The following is a 16,159-nucleotide window of genomic DNA, read 5'->3' as shown; positions in this document are numbered from 1 at the left end:
GGGGGGGGGGGTTTGCGGTGCTTTCCTTTTTGGTCTTTAAGAGGACCTGAAAGCTAATGCCCTGGCCCATGTTCTTAAGGATTAGCCGAATGGTATGAGAACTCTGGGGGAATGTGACATGGGATAGGTCCGGCCAAAGGAGACACAGGGCTCCAGAGAGCAGCCAGAGGCCCTGGCAGCTTGCGTACATGGACAGCCGAGCTGGCTTGCCGGCAAAGAGCCGGGGCCTTGCTGCATCCCCTGACAGCTTGATCCCCTGCAATACACACAATTGCTGTACTTCCTCCCCAATTCTAATCCAGAGGACCTGTGGCTAAATAGCACTGGTATTTTTAAACTGCAAACTCCATGAGAACGGGAAGGAACCTTGCTGGTCTTTGCCCTTTCCTAGCCCACCCCCATGTCCAGGTCAGCACACTGCAGCATGACTCCTCAACAAAAGCCCCTCCCTCCCCGAGATGCCCTAACTCCTGCTTGCACATAAAGCTTCAGGCCCCCGGCAGCTGTCGCAGGCTGTCAGAATCCCCGAGCAGGAACAGAGCTAAGCATGTGATGAGGACATGATGATCACACTGCTATCTACAGAGAAAAGACACCAAGGCTCAGTCAGACACTCCAAAAACACAAAACTAAAACCCCAACTTTAAACCCCAACGGGTCTGCACCCTCCTCCTGCTCTGTCCTGCCTCCATCTGCACAGGCCATTAACTGGTTAACTACTTAACCGCCTCTCCTCTCACTGAGCTAAGGCAGATGAGGCCGTCTTTTCCCTCTGCCAGGAAGAGACCTATTTTCAACCATGACTTTGTGCGGAAGAAATGTGAGACAGGTTGACCAGTCCTCAGCCGCGTGCCCAGCTTTTAATCGCCTTTCCCGCACGCGAGGCTCTGCTGTTTATTACATAGCGCTTTATTTTGGACTGGGTTTTGGTCCTTGTGAATGTGACTGCTATAGTTTTGCAAATATAGAATATTTTTATGCTACAGAAAAATAAAATGGAGTACTCAGACTGAGGTTAGCTCCAAGTTGGGTAACTCCACATGGAAATATATACTCCTCTCCTATGAAAGCCTGCATAAATCCAGGCAATGCCAACAAAAGAAATGTATTAACAATTTCCTCAAAAAATGCTATCCCAGCTCAGCACCGTAGCACAGTGGTTACAGCACCAGCCATATACACCAAGGGTGGCGGGTTCAAACCTGGCCCGGACCAGCTAAAAATCAATGACAACAGCAACAGAAAATCACCAGGCATTGTGGTGGGCTCTCGTAATCCCAGCTTGCTATTTGGGAGACTGAAGCAAGAGAATTGCTTAAGCCCAAGAGTCTGAGGTTGCTGTGAGCTGTGACACCACAGCACTCTACTGAGGGTGACAAAATGAGACCCTATCTCCAAAAAAAAAATAAAAATGCCCTCTGGATCTGAAAATCTTTCCTCTGGATTCTAAACAATGTGAAGAGCTTTCAAAAGGATGGTTGAGAGACAGAAGCAATTAAAATGAGAGCCATTTTTACATATGCAGAGCACCCATCATGTGTCAGTATTTTATATTTTATTTCATTTAAGACATCAAGGCAACCCTTGAAAAATGCTGTCCCCATCCACAGAAAAGGGGGTGATTTGCAGTCATGTATACATCTCCTCCAAGGACAGCCTGCCCCTTCTACCCCTCAAGTACACACCCCATGATAGATTTTAATACCTCCATTGGGTACATTTAGCAAACAGATAAGAATCACAGTATTATTCCAGATTTTAAAATTATATTACCATATTAAGCTTGTATAACCACCACCCCTCCTCTAGGGCTCTACCTTCCAAAAGGGGCTATCATGTATAAGAGAAAACGGTATACCAACCTGGCTGGGACCCAAGTGAATCTGGGTGGCTGATCTTCCTCAAGGTCAGCCTATGAAGGCCCCTCATCCCTCTGTCCCATGTGCCATCCTGGGGGGAACAGGGCTGGGCCATGCCCTGGCCACAGGAACCCAAAGACTCACTGCCCATCCAGGGGGCAGTGAGCCTCAGCTGCAGAAAGAAGGGCTCGAGTTAGTTCCATTCTAAGGAATCTACAAATTTGTAAATTGTTTAAATTTATATATTAAAACCAAAAATACAATTTTTCAGACCTTTTGATTTGATCCTGGGCCAGGCATCTGCCTCCTTCCTGGAAGAAAGGTGCCATCTCTCTTCTACATTACCTGGGAGAAGATGAGAAACCACTCAATGGGTTTAATGGCCAGTGTGTATTTTGCCTCCCTCAGCCCTTGACCTAGGCCTCCCTCTGCCAGCAGCCCTACTGTGTGCTGAGGGAAGATAGGATAGAGGAATCACAAGTGCAGACTGACACAAGGACACAGAGCAAGGGCCCAGGATAAGGCAGGGATGGCCAGCCTGATGTGATGCCACAGAATTGTTGTTAGAAGCAGTGGAGTCAAGGGATGGAGGTTCACGGAGATAAGACAGTTATTTTCCTCAGGGTCCAACAAAGGCTGAGCTTGAGATTCACATCAACTCACATTCATTTTCTGGGGAGCAAAATGGGAGTCACCTAGAACAGGGGGCCAACCAAGAGCTCGGAAGCAGGGATCTAGAGGAAAGGCGGCCACAAGCCTCTGAGCAGGGGTCATTAAGGTTGGTGCACCAGCTGAGGCCAGCAGCACATTAGGCCTTGCTCAGTCCCAGGTATCAAAGTGAGCTTGACATAATTAAAAGGTTGTTGTAAGGATTGAAAGAATTAAAACATGTAAACTGCTCAAAAGAGCTCCTAACACATAGAAAGTATTCAAGCCAGATCACAGAAGTATTCATAGGTAACAGCAACATGGAAAACAAAAGCTCACAGCAGTGGCAGGTGAGCGAAGGCCAGAAGACTGTGTGCATGATGTGATTATTCCTATGGAAAAAAAATGTAACCATGATTAAAGAAATAAATGTATTCAATAACTTTTTAGAAAGAAGCAAGGTTGCAGTCTAACGAGAAGGAAGAGATCTACTTGGACACTTTCAGCCAAGGTAAGACTGGGGTAGGGGGTCCCATGCTGGCTTCACCTTGGGGGCATCTGGTAGGTAGGGCCTGGTGTCTGGCAGGGAGGGACAGGGGCTCAGCAAGAAAGGTTAAAGAACTAGTTTGTCTGTAAGAACATGACGTGGAGTGGGGGTACTCAATGCCTGTATCAGAATACTTGGGCAGCTATAATTAGTAGGGCCTGGGCCACTGTCTTTTATCCCTTCCTTGACACCAAATAAGCCAAAAAGAGTTGGGAATGACAGCATGAGCCTTTTAGGGAGATGGAGGCAAACATGGAGGCCCCCACTCTTGTGGGCTGGCTGCCTGTCCAGCTAATCACATCAACACCATGGAATGAAGGTCCCTCCAAAACCCCAAATGGCAACTGCCCACCCTACCCTGGACAGTAGCCCCTGCCTTCCCTGGGTCTACCAGGGGAGGGAAGACAAATCTGGCTTAGAACCCTACCTCTGCCTCTCCCCTCCTGTGGGGCCTTGTGTCTGCACCAAACCCTGGAAATCGCAGTTTCACTCTGTAAAACAGGGGAACATTCCTCATCTCATGAGGAGTAAAGTCAGTTTTAGGGATGAGTGGCTAGAATTATACCTGACACAGAGGAAGCACTCAGAAGATGACAATTTTAATAAAATAAATTCTAATTGCCCCTGTCTGGGCCATGTGCACACCCACCCTTTCTCTAGTTCCAGTCATCAGTGGCGCTTCCTCTTGGGGAGGTCCAGTGGCCTGGGTCCACATGCTGTTGCCACTGACAATTACAGCCCAAGAGCAGCAGCTTCACCCTTCTAGACTCCAGTTAACTCACTTTCAAAGCAGGGCACTGTCCCCGCACAGGGTTAATGGGAAAATTAAAGTTGACACCATGCATGAAATGCTGTCTGGATCTTGACCATTACAATTATAGTGGGTGTTCTAGAAGTAATAATCACATTCCTAATGACAAGAACAATCCCTTACTTGTTCATAGAATTTTATAGTTGACAAAGGGCTTGATGCACCATTTCTCCTGAGAAGGAAGTGCTGTTTCTATCCTGTAAGTGAGGAAACTGAGGCTCTGGGGGGTCAGCCAGCCTCTGCCTCCCACTACCCCCCTCACTCTACTGGCCCCCAGGCATAATCCTCCTCATTTGCCTTGAAGCCCCCACCTTCCTACTCCAAGATGGACTCAGTCCTAGGCCGAAAGACCCCAGGGCTTGTCCATGCAGCAGCAGAACTGCAGGCAAGAGCAGGGAGCCCCCTAGAGACAGGGATGGATTCCCCACTGAGACTCCTCTCAGCCCAGACTGTAAAATCAAGACAAACACACACAGAAGAACTCATGGACTCTGGCTTTTAACCATTGCTTAGATGGGGACAACTGTTTTTAAAAATAATGAGGACTCCAATTTACAGGAGTAGCTGGTGGAACGGAGGCAGAGGTGGCAATCCATGAGTGCTACCTGCCCAGCTAGGCCCTTCCTTCTCCACTGTTCCCCAGGGGCACCCTTCAGGCACATCTCTAGAACCCCAGAGCTATAAGAGCAAAGTGAGAAGACCATCACACAATCCCTCCTTGCAGACATGGGGAAACTGAGGGCTGTGAGAGGATGGCTACACTGAAGGTTAGTGCCCGTCCAGGCCTAAAAGCTGGCAAGCTGGCGCAGACTCTGTTCCTACCAGCTTGCCTTGAAAGGCAAGAGCAGCCTCATGAGCAGCTGATTGGCTCTACTTATGTGGGCGGTCCAAAGAAGGACACACAGGCCCATGACAGCCCTCCTACATGTGGCACACTCCCCCTCCCAGGGTTATTCTGGGCAGCATGGGCCATCTGCCCCCTAGAGCTGCCAGTCAAGAGAGGAGGAAGCAGGAACGCAGCAGCGGAACACTGCTGGGCCAGGGCACTGTCCTCTGCTTGAATAGATTAGGGAGGTGGAGGCTTGGGGTCCCTCGCCAGGAGGCCCACCACCTTGCTGGGTGTTTTGTGATTAGAGGAGAAGCCCTAGGGCCAGCTCAGCTCTACTGTAACTTGATGTTCCTGCCTCCAGAGACTCAGTTTCCCCATCACCACAATGACATCCAAGGCCCCTGGGCCTCACAATATAGGACCTCTGTCTGGGACACAGGGGAAAAGCAGGAAGTGACTGATACAGGGTTGCTCCCGGCCAGGATGCAAAAAGTCTCCCATCTGTGAGGCCAGGGTTGTCCTTAGCCACCATCAGGGGGCTAAGTGGGCAAAGCAGGACCCCAGAGGAGGAACCTGGGCTAGCAGCCCTGCAGACTCCTTGGCCCACTAGGGCCCTGGGACCAACTCAAGCTCCTCACAGGGCCTTTAGTAAGCCCTTGAGAGGCCCACTAATTCCTTCATCCTCTCCCCACTTGTCCATACCACTTATCCATGCCAGGGAAGCCAAGAAGTGTCCCAAGCCTTAGGCTCCCAAAGACACAACTTGAACTTGACAGGAGTCCAATAAAATAAATAAATAACCACAACCTATGGTCCTCCCATGGTTCTTGTGTGCCCACCCCACCATAATGCCTTCAGTCATAGCCATGTCCCTGCAGACCAGGCAGCAAAGGAGGCCATGGAAGTTTATTCACCTTGAGGCCTCCTCACCCCTAAGACCTGGCACTGTGTCCTTCAATCCCAAGGGGCTCTGAGTATCACCTACAGTAAGGCCAAGGTGTGCAGTTTGAAATGAAACTTTCCTCTGACACCCACCATGGGAGGTGGGAGAGCCAGGGGCTCCAGGTATCAAGGGGCTCATTCCTTCTCTGTCCTTACGTCCCCCTTTCTCACGTTTTCACCTTCCTCTTTAGCGCCTCATGCCTCTCACCCCCTATCCTGACCTTACCTCTCCCAGAATTCATCCACCCACCTCCCTGCCCCCCTCCCTAGGCTCAACTCTGCTCCTAAATATCCTCTCATCTCTTCTTCCAAGCTCTATTTTTAAAACCAGATTTCCTTTACTGTACAGGCAAGCTGACAGGGAGAGGTATTCGCTGAGGGATCTGCCCCCCCCACCCCCCTACACCCAACCCTTCATAGATAGACACACTTTGGCAGCCCTGACCCAATGGGCCACTTGCTCAGAGGCAAGCAAGGAGTTGACCTGGCGGAGTCTCTGGGGCACGGAAGGTGGTGAGGCTGGGGTGTCGTGTCTGTCTCTGAGTGTTGGGAGGAAGAGGGTCCCTCTCAAAACCCTCAAGGGCAGTTCTGACTCCAAACCAGGTGTGCTACATTCTGGGTTATTTATCCTTTCTTTCTTTTTATTTCTTTATTTTTTATTTTGATAAGATGGGAATTTCCAAAGAACACCATTTGTAGAACTATTGCAGAGCCCAAAGAAGCAGGGTCTAGGCTGCAGCAGGCAGGCTGGCAGAGGGGTGAGGTTAGAGGAAAAGCCCTAGTGACTATCTAAAGCGAGGAGTGAGAGGACCTGACAGAGGCTGTAGCAATGCCCAAAGCCTTCCTAGAGTGACAGAAATCTGAGCCGAGCCTCCAAGGAGAGGCTCAAAAGGTGCAGAGGGAACCCCCCTCACCCATTCTCCAACATCCCATTCTCCAAGATCCCTCATGCACTTCCACAGTGGGGGAGAATTACCTCCAGGGCATGGGCCTCATTCCTTTGCTGTTGAAGGCCTTCAAGGCAGACCGTTACTCCACTTCTTTCCATCGGTGATCCAGCACAGTCCCTGGCCCAGGGAAAAAAAAGAGTCAGGACACACTGCTGTAGGAATTAATGAATTATGGGTAAAGAGACTTGATTTAAAAAAATAGAACTATCTGGGGACAATAAAATTGAGGTGTGTTTGGGATCAGGGAAACTGAGAAACTCAGTCTTTCTAGAAAAAAGAATAAGAAAGAAAAGGGAACTGAACCTAGAAACTATAGATGGTTAAAATTTTTGATCTCATGCAAAAGAACTTAAGTTTTATATCCTAATGAAGATATTCAGCATAAGAAATACTTGGTCTAAATTTCATTTCAAACTTAGGCATTTGGATTTTATGTCATAGATATCAAATTTGAAAGATTTGAAGCTAAGAATGTCATGATTAAATCTGGGTGCCTTGCTAAGATGTTGAGACTTTTTGTTACAGACAAAACTCTGTTAAAAGATTTTAAGTGGGAATTTCATGACTAGATTTGTGTTTCATGGAAAGAAATCTGGACTTTATTTTGAAGGGTGACAGAACAAAATTTTATATCATGCTAAGGAGTTTGGATTTTTGCCAAAAAGTTTTAAGAAATGTGATGGTTGAGATTTTTGCTTGTGGGGGATAAATCTGCAGATAAACATAATGAAATATATTTTATGGCCAACATAAAATGGACTTCATATTACAAGCAACAAGGAAACATTGAAAATTGTAAATAGGAAAGTAAGGGACACAAATTTGAGGGTGATACTCAAACATTTTTATTTCTTGTTAAGAGTGTGCCAAAGTTCAACTTGCAGAGCATGCCAAGGAAATCTGATTGATATCAACACCAAAGGTGACAGACTTTAATCAAAGAAACTACATGATCAACATTGTGAATATGCAAAGAAATTCAGAATTTACTGAGGCTCTGACATAATTAAATTTTCACATGTGCTCAAGAATTTGTTTAGTCAATAAAAAAAGTCTAACAGAATAACCTGGTGAGTTTTTTTTCATGTTTGATAAATACTATGCAGCGTAATTACAAGACAAAACTCATATTTTATGCCAAGAATTTGGACTTAAATTCTATACCCAATTAAAAGACATCATAAGATTTTTAAGGTGGAGTTACAAGATCAAATTTTATATATTGTGCTAGGAAGTGTGAATTTTATTTTAAGGTATGACATGATCAAATTTTTATGTCATGCTAAAAAGTTTGGATTTAAGCCAATAAAGGACTTAAAGCAGTGACACAGTGAGATTTGGAGTTTTTTATAGACCAGGCTGAAGTTAAATTACATGGTAAAATGCTATATTTTATGTTAAGTAATTGAGACTTTACATTATAAGCAATGAAGAAAATGAAAAGTTTTAAGTTGAGAAGTTACATGGTCAAATTTATACATTTCAGCCTAGTTTAAAAAGTGATTCCTTATGGAAAGACAATATGATCAGATTTTTATAACATACTAAGGAGAGGTGATTTTATTTGAGAACTGAAGGCATTTGAGTGTTCTTGAATGTTCCATTTGGAAGAGGGAGATGATCTCATTTTTGAGTCCTCATGCAGAGGCGTTTGGATTTTAGCCAGTAAAGGGTTTTAAGGAGTGAATTGATGAGAGTTTTGTCTCTAGAGGAATTAAATGGTAAAACATATTTTATGTTAAGATGTCTGAATTTGATGAACCAGATAATGAATAAGCATTGACCACATCTCAGCAGGGCACCCCACTGGAATTAGAGCCCCCAATCTGCACTTGATGCTGAGGAGTTGAATCATTTATAGACAGGGCAGGTCTTACAATGAGAAGTTATATGATTAAATTTACATAGCATACTAAAAAGTTTGGACATTATTTTGAAGAATGACAGGATCTCACTTTTATGCTATGCTAAGGAATTTGGATTTCAGCCATTAAGAGATGTTAAGAGAATGACATGTTAGAATTTTTGCATTGGGTATAACAGTTGGCATAGATATTATATGATGGAATGTATTCTTTTATGCTAAAATTTACACTTCACCTCATATGTGATCAAGAGATAATTATAAAGCTTTAAGTAGAATTTATAAGAACAAATTCATGTACCTTTTTTGGGGGGAAGGACCGAGTCTTTGTCACTCTTGGTAGAGTGCTATGGCCATCAGAGCTCACAGCAACCTCACACTCTTGGGCTCAAATGATCCTCTTACCTCAGCCTCCCAAGTAGGTGGGACTACAGGCATGCACCACAATGCCTGGCTATTTTTAGAGATAGGGTTTCACTCTTGCTCAGGCTGGTCTTGAACTCCTGGGAGCTCAGGCAATCCACCTTCCTCAGCCTTGCAGAGTGCTAGGATTACAGGTGTGAGCCACTGCACCCAGTCTTCAAATTCATGTATCTTACAAGGAAATATGACCTTTGATTTTGAAGAGTGACATGATCAAAATCTTTATATCATACTAAAAGGTTTGTTATTAAGCCAGTAAAAGGTTTAGGACTGACCTGGTGAGATTTGGGTTTTATGTTTATCAGTCGGAAAATAAATTACATGGTGAAAATTTCTATGTTTTGCTAAGTATTTGGAACTTCTTATTATAGGCAATAAAAAGAAAACTTTTTGCATTTTAAATAGAGAAATTATGGGATAACATGTATTCATCTTGCTAAAAATTTAAACTTCCATGTTAATGAAAATTTTTATAACATGACAAAGATATCAGATTTTAGGTTAAAGGCAGGAAGTCAAAGGATTTAATTATTTGCATGATCAAATTTGTAAAATATGTTAAGAAGGGTAGACTTTGTGTTAAGAAGGTACATAATCTAGTTTTTAAATCATCTTACTAAGAAACTTAAATTTTAGCCAATAAAGGGCTATGAGAGACATGCTAAGATTTTTATTTCTGATAGATGAGTCTGCAAATGAATTAGTTAGATTTTGTATTTCAATTAGAATTTTATATTAGAGATTTCTAATTTTGCAATAATAATACATACCCTAGAGGACTTTTATGAAGAAGAAATCAGTTAATTTATGCAATGTGCTATGGATATATTGCTATGATGATGATGATAATTTTACCTAATTTGTATACCATGCTAAAATTATTCCTCTACCTTGAGGAATGACAAAATAAAAGTTTTATATTATGCTAAGGCCATTATATTTTAGCCAGAGAATGGTTTTAGTGAGTTTACATGTCAGATGTTTATGCTAAAAGGTTTGGATTTAACATTGCGGACAGTAAATAAACAGTGAAAGGCTTTAATCAGAGGGACTGTGTGATCAAATTTTAAGTGTCACACTAAGAAGGGTGTGCTTAATTTTGAGAAACAGCAGATCTGAATTTTGTATCCTATTGGAAAGTTTGGATTTTAGCCAATGAGGAAAAGGAGGAAATGCAAGCTTTTTTCATAGATCAGCCCAGTGGCTAAGAAGAAAACAAAAGAGGTGTTAAATTTATAAAGACTAGTAACTACACAGCTGATCTAATGATAATCAAAGCTCAGTTTGCTCCGCCCCAGTGAAAAGAAATGTGCAAATAATTCCATTGAAGACATTTCTTTAAATTCAGTCTCAGTCCACTAAAATCACCCAACACTAGGTTTTCAAAATCCATTCCAGGACAATCAGATTTCAAAGATATCTCATGCCCTCCTCCCACCCCAACTCCCATTCAATGTTCCACCTCTACTAGATACATCTCTTGTGTTGTGACAGAGAGAAGGGATATTTGCTAGAATAAAGAGACCAGCCCCATTTGAGTAACAAAGAAGTCTTGAGAAGACAAGATTGCAGAGGCAGGTAAATACATTTGCACTGCTAGAATTGAGGCCAGAGAGAGGTGTGAAGTTCCAGAAGCCTCACAAAGATGGCAATCCTGGAATAGGGGAAGTTTTAGGAGGAGCAGGAGGTTCGATGAATATCTCCTCAATAGCACAGAGTGAGGGAGAACACAGCAGTCATTGAAAGGAGATCAAATTGAGAAAGAGAAATCCACAAAAAGTCTGAGTTGGAATCAAGTAACAAATGTGCAAGTATTTGGCTCATGGTAAGCATTTTATAAACTTTATGGAAAAAACTAAAAACTCAATACCAGAATTCAGACCTCTACACACACCCGTGAAATCTCAGTATTAAACCTGGGGAAGGAAATGAGAGCTATTTGGAGCTGCTGACCCAACTGACGGGATAGTGGCCACATGTCCAATTTCTCCTCTTCCACTGACCTTCTGAAATAGTGGGCATGTTTGCTGGAGATTCCCGCCTCCTCAACCACAGAGGCTGGACTGGCTCCAGGGTGACGAGCCTGCCAGGGGTGGCTTTGGATGGCGCTGGGATGTGACCTCTGTGATTTTTGAGTGACCAAAGCAGGGAAGGACAATTAAGCAGCCTTTGAGTGCCAGGGTGAAATGGGGTAGCATGCACTCCTTGCCAGGTGCCTGCTGCCACAGAGGCCGCTCTGGGACAGTCACTCCATAAAATTTATGGGCTGTGAATTTCTCACATCACAGAGGGAGCAGACAGGCCAAGCAGACAAGCTAAGCCTGGGAGTCAGGTCTAGGTAAATAGATATTCTCTCCCTGGGGGTGCCCCAAGTGACCAGTTGAGGAGGCTGGTTTAGACACAAGAAGGTTTTCCCCAGTTTCTCTCTATTCTAGATGGTTGGACATCTGATTTGAGTTCCTTGAGAACTTGACCCTAACATCTCTTCAGACCTTAAACTTTCACCTTTACTCCCCATCACCTCCCACTACCACCAGGTTCTGATCACCACCGTCCCAGTTGCTGACTGGACGCATCACAACCTTGCCAATCTTCAGAAAACACTCCTTTCCATCCGACGAAATGATAGAACCCTCTGAAGACTCATTTGAGACGATGATGGAGCATAAGAATCCATCATCAAAACAAATGGAGTCCTCCGAGGGCTCATCCAACACCACCGTGGAGACATCTGGCAGCGGAGTGCAGGAAGCAGCAGGGCCAGCCAAGCACCCGGCCCAGGAAAGAGAGGAGCCGCCCAGTGGCTCAGTGCAGGAAGGGGAAGAGCTGCCCACTGATCTACTCCAAGACATGGAGGAGCCATCCAGTGGCCCACATAGGGAAATAGAGGATCCACCCAATGACCTACTCCAAGACATGGAGGAGTCATGCAATGGTTCACACCAGGCGGTGGAGGATCCACTCAGTGAAGCATCTGATAAGATGAAAGAAGCATCAGTAAACCCATCTAGAGCCCAGCAGGCACAAGAAGCTAACACTGACCTGAACGAATCGAGAAGGGAGGAGAATCCTGAAGAAGAGCACAGCCAAACCGAGTCCCCTACCACAGAAGTCATGGCCACGATGAGGTCCATCATCTCCCTGTACTTCCGCATGCAAGACCTCAAAGAGCAACAAAGGGTGGCAGAAGAGATCTTGGTCAGAGGGATCAGTGCAGGCCGACTACCTGCACCCAAAAATTTCTCTGGCGATCGCAGAGAATTCCATGAGTTTATCGTGCTCTGCCAGCTGACCTTACAAAGCTACCCAAGAATGTTCTATAGTGACCACCTGAGAGTTGGGTATGTCATCAGCCACCTCTCTGGCTTGGCCTTAGAATGGGCCAAAGCACTGCTACAGAAAAACAGTCCCCTAATGGGAGACTTCCCAGCCTTTCTGGAGGCCATGTCAGAAGTGTTCGAATACCGGCAGACACTGCGTGTGGCAGAAGAGGCCATGTTAAATATCAGGCAGGGGAATCGCTCTGCCGCCGAGTACATCAATGAGTTTCAGAGCCTGGTACCCACCCTGCGCTGGCCAGACGAAGTCCTGCAAGCCCACCTCTGTCAAGGGCTCAATGAGGAGATCAGGCATTATCTATTTCGGGTCCCTCAGCCGGATTCCCTGGAGAGTCTGACTGTGCTCGTCCTGCAAATAGAAGAAAAACTGGCAGAGAGAAGAGCAGTGCTTAGGCTGCCCCCTGAGGCCCGCCCACGGAACCTGACCTGGATTGACTCACCTGCTCCAGAGAGGTGGATGGTCAGCAGCTGGCTGCCCAGTGAAGTCCACCCAGGCATCAATCGAGCCCATCTCTTCCTGCTGCTCATGGTGAGGGTGAACCCCTACCACAGCGTAGCAGTCCAGGCCCTAGTTGATTCAGGAGCAGATGGCAACTTCATGGATGAGAAGTTTGCCCAAGAGCACTATGTTGAGCTTTATGAGAAGCCTTACCCACAGTCGATCCAGACTGTGGATGGCTCCCTGATCGGTGACGAGCCTGTCTGGCTCTACACTGAGCCCCTGGTGTGTATTCACCAGAACCACCAAGAGTCTATCGAATTTGACATCGTACCTTCACCTAACTTCTCCGTAGTCCTGGGCATCCGCTGGCTCCGAGTCCATGCCCCTGAAGTTGACTGGATCAAAGGCCGCTGCACCTTCCACTCTCCCTACTGCCTGAAGAACTGCTTCCGCCCGCCGCCCCCATGCATCGCCCTGGAGAGACACGGCATGAGCCTGCTACCCGGACTGCCACACCCATACTCAGACCTGGCCGACGTGTTTAACCCGAAGGAAGCAGATGATGAGACTTCCGACCAGCCAAGCTCAGACGGATCCGATGATCTTTCTGAATCAGAGCCCTCTGAGCTTCAGCAGGCTGGAGACAGTGATCGCGAGACGTTTTACGAATGTTCCTCGACTGCGTCTTGGGAACCTGTGCGTGCCAGGGTGCAAGAAAGAGCCAAACCACAGGAAGAATGCTGGGATCTGCAAGACATGCTGACTGACAAACAGGACTACATACAGATGATTCCAGAACTATTTGACCAGTTACACGGAGCTACATGGTTCACAAAACTGGTGCTGCGAGGGACCATTGTGGAGGAAAGCGTGAACATACATGGCACAGAAGATATATGGAAAGCAGCATTTGGTTTGGAGATTCAAGATATGAAGAGTTACCAGCCCTTTGCCCTATCTCCAGACCCTATTATACCCCAGAACGTGATTCACTTCGTCCTCAAGGACATTCTAGGTTTCTGTGTGATCTCCTATGCTCAGGAAGTCCTGATCTACTCAATGTCTCAGGAGGAACACCTGCAACATGTCCGCCAGATCCTGGTCCGCTTTCGGCATCACCGCATCTACTGCTCCCTGGACAAGAGCCAGTTCCACCGGCACACCGCAGAATTCCTGGGATTCGTCATAACCCCCAAAGGGGTGAAAATGAACAAGAGCATCATGGATGTCATAACAGCATACCCCATCCCTGGCTCCAAGAAGACCCTACAAAACCTAATGGAGCTCGTCCTCCCCTACCGGCACTTTGTTGAACGTTTCGCTATCATCACAGAACCCCTGGTGAGGCTGGTGCTGAGCACCCAGGAATTCCGCTGGGGAGATGAAGAGCAGGAGGCCTTTGAATGCCTGAAGCGGGCTTTCCGCAAGTCACCACTTCTCTGCCACCCCAAGCCCCAGAACCCATTCTACTTGGAAATAGGTATCACTGGAACGGCTCTGTACACCTCTCTAATCCAAATAGACGACCAGACTGGCAAGAGAGTCTCCTGTGCTTTCTACTCCCGAAGCCTCTCCCCAATTGAGGTCGAATACTCTCAAGTAGAGATGAAGATTCTTCCAATACGGGCTGCCTTCATGGTGTGGTGCCGCTACCTGGAGAACACCGAGGAGCCCATCATGATCCTTCTCAAAACGGAGGATCTAGCCTCTCTGAATAATGACAGGCTCACCGTACTTCTCCCGGGGCATTGGGTCTTCTTCTTCTCGCACTTCAACTTTGACGTCATGGAGCTGCCAGAACAGGATGGCGGCCGACCTCTACCACCAGGAAGAAACCATGGACAGAGAGCTTTCCGGAGGAACACTAGACCACACCTGCTCTTGGCCATGAGGGGCTCCCCCGGGGACCAGTCAACAGAATCCGGGGAAGAAGAGAATGAAGACCAGGATGAGCCAAATGAGCAGACCCTCGTGCAGGAACTACTGGCTATGATACCCATCGACCAAATACTCAACAGCATTCTTGCCCACTTCAGCATGGCCCAGATCAGGGCAGTGATCCTACATTTCTTCAGGGGCCTCCTATACTGGAAGAATGTGCTAGCCCTGGCAGCCCTCCTCGTGTTGCTGAGGGCACGTCAGTGTCTCTCCCTGCCACGAGCCCCCACCATGCAGGTGGCTCGGCCCCAACCGCAGCGCTCCCTGCGACTCATCCTGGATTCATCCCTCCTCTCGGGTAGCAGCATCACGACAGCCATCGCTCAGTTGCTCACCCAGATGCCCCCTCTTGGGGGCGTGAACAGCATCCCTGCCCGGGAGCTGGCCGAGCTGTTCCTAGGCCCTGACCGCTGGCAGCGAAATGCACTTAGTTCCCCAACCTCCGGAGGACTGCAGTTGACCACAGGATTCTGGCTGATGCTGTGTGAGTTCTTTGGTGTTAGAGTCACCCCCCAAGAAGGCAGCCATGCTGCCCCACGTGAGAACAGGTACTTGGAGCTGCACGTCGTTGGTGATGAGGATGTCGTCTTGCGAGAAGCCCTGCAAGACGACCTGCAACGTTACCGTCAGTGTGGCCTGCATGACGGCCTGCAAGACACCTCGCAGGACGAGCAGGACAACGACGTGCAGGAGGCCCTGCCAAGCGACAATGCCGTCGCCCTTCCATTCCGCCCACGCCACCTGATGGATCCCGAAGTTCTCGAGTTCCTCAACAATCGCCTACTCTACATTTGCAGCACCGATGGCCAACTGCACCTGCTCAGCCGGGAGCAGGCTGCCAGGGCTCTGAGCCGCTTCCTGACCCTGATCTGCTCACAGGCCCTGCCCCTGGCCCAGCCCAGGGAAGAGGCACAGCTGGAAGAGCTGCCCCACCAGGACGAAGATGCTGAAGACACGGACCTTGACTAAAAATTCCTCCTCCTGTCCAGCCAGGAGGTCCCTCCTTCTCTGGCCCCCAGCACCCCTGTGCCTCAGCCTGCTTTGCTCAGACTTTGCACCCCCGGTCCTGCCACTCCTGACCCAAGGGGAACTCACTTGTGAAGGGCAAAATTTCTTCATCAACCAGCAACATCATCTGTGCTAACTAATGGACAATCCAGTCATCAGAGACCCAGAGCCAGCTCAGGGCTACACAATCCCGTCTTAATTCTCCAGGTCCCAGGTCCAAAACCAGGAGTGACATCAATGAGAGGAGAAAGCAGTGACGAGCAGGAAATGACCCCATGACCCAAGGCCAGATGAAGAAGCAGGCACAGCAGAAGCAGCCAAGCAAGCAGGTACCAGGGAACCCCTCCCTGGAATAGGGTGCAGCCCCCTGTGCCATCCTGGGACACTGACCTCGGGTGCTCCACTGACTTCTTCTACCTCCAGTGCTGGTGGCTCCTGGCTCCCCTGAGCCCCAGGCCCCACCCACCCCCACGTCTTGTGGGGTCTCCAGCCCCCAGCCCCCACCCACCCCCACATCTTGTGGGGCCTCCCTCAGCCCTCCCCATTCACAAGCAAGCCCT

At 47.5% G+C, this 16,159-nt stretch overlaps 1 protein-coding gene across 1 annotated transcript; it reads left to right on the top strand.

Annotated features, from left to right (window-relative positions):
- The first annotated feature begins 11,443 nt into the window (after positions 1–11,443).
- On the top strand, positions 11,444–15,745 carry RTL1 (retrotransposon Gag like 1). Its single transcript, XM_003787043.3, has one exon. The coding sequence runs from the start codon at positions 11,496–11,498 to the stop codon at positions 15,558–15,560; it is 4,065 nt and encodes a 1,354-aa protein (XP_003787091.1). The 5' UTR covers positions 11,444–11,495; the 3' UTR covers positions 15,561–15,745.
- Positions 15,746–16,159: the final 414 nt, after the last annotated feature.

The sequence above is a fragment of the Otolemur garnettii genome, unplaced genomic scaffold, assembly GCF_000181295.1.
Source record: "Otolemur garnettii isolate 467f Iridium unplaced genomic scaffold, OtoGar3 scaffold00020, whole genome shotgun sequence".
In the NCBI taxonomy this organism is placed as follows: domain Eukaryota; kingdom Metazoa; phylum Chordata; class Mammalia; order Primates; family Galagidae; genus Otolemur; species Otolemur garnettii.
Note: the sequence above shows the minus strand (reverse complement) of the source record. Positions and strands in the feature narration are given on the sequence as shown.